General features: G+C 46.7%; 1 protein-coding gene across 1 annotated transcript in view; it reads right to left on the bottom strand.

Moving 5' to 3' along the window:
- Nucleotides 1-703, bottom strand: part of LOC107576207 (spectrin beta chain, non-erythrocytic 4) — a 65,094-nt gene that overhangs the window by 11,718 nt on the left and 52,673 nt on the right. The window contains 2 exon segments of the mRNA XM_016262436.1: nt 119-315; nt 417-501. Of these exon segments, the coding sequence (XP_016117922.1) occupies nt 119-315; nt 417-501 (282 nt within the window).

Below are 703 nucleotides of genomic sequence, written 5' to 3'. Positions count from 1 at the left end.
AAATCTTCCTGGCAAATGTGTTTGGCCAGGTTGGAACTAAACTCTGCAAGACACTGGCCCTCCAGGAGCAGGACTGCATACCCCTGACCCTTGGGTTTGGTTGGCTGGTCTTGCTTACTGTGGTAAGACGACGTAAAGAGCTGAAGCGTTCTTCCCATGTGGCCGCAGCTTTGCGAAAGGCTTCATGTCTGCGAATCAGCTGTTCAACCTCATCCACGCTGCCGCCCAGTTCATTACTACTTATGAAGGGCTCCTGAGCAGTGAGCCAGGCCTCCGCTACCACTGCTTCCTGAGCAAACTGATGCACCTCCAACACTGCCAAGGCACAGAAAGAGAATGAGATGTTGGGAAACACATGACACCGATTACATATTTTATGCATAATGTTTGTTCTCCATTAGCCTCATTTCACCCACTGTGCTGCAACTCTTCCCAGTGTTTGTCCCATTTCTCAGTGAGCTCTTGCTGCTTGGCCAAAACCTTCTCCAGCTTTTCTTTGATCTGAAACAGTCAATACTTCGTAGTCAGGTACAGACAGAAGACAGCTTGGAATATCTTTTAGTCATCATCTCTTAGGCCAGAAACATACTTTACACAAGTACACCAACAGAGACAGAAATGCAGGCAGTTACATCGTACATACTTATTGTGCTTTCTTGTATTGCTGTGGCAGTAACAAACCATATTCAGGGGGAATACTTAA

This window comes from Sinocyclocheilus grahami, unplaced genomic scaffold, assembly GCF_001515645.1.
Source record: "Sinocyclocheilus grahami isolate Dianchi unplaced genomic scaffold, SAMN03320097.WGS_v1.1 scaffold31.1, whole genome shotgun sequence".
In the NCBI taxonomy this organism is placed as follows: Eukaryota; Metazoa; Chordata; class Actinopteri; order Cypriniformes; family Cyprinidae; genus Sinocyclocheilus; species Sinocyclocheilus grahami.
The sequence above is the reverse complement of the archived record's forward strand: the minus strand, read 5'-3'. Positions and strand labels throughout refer to the sequence as shown.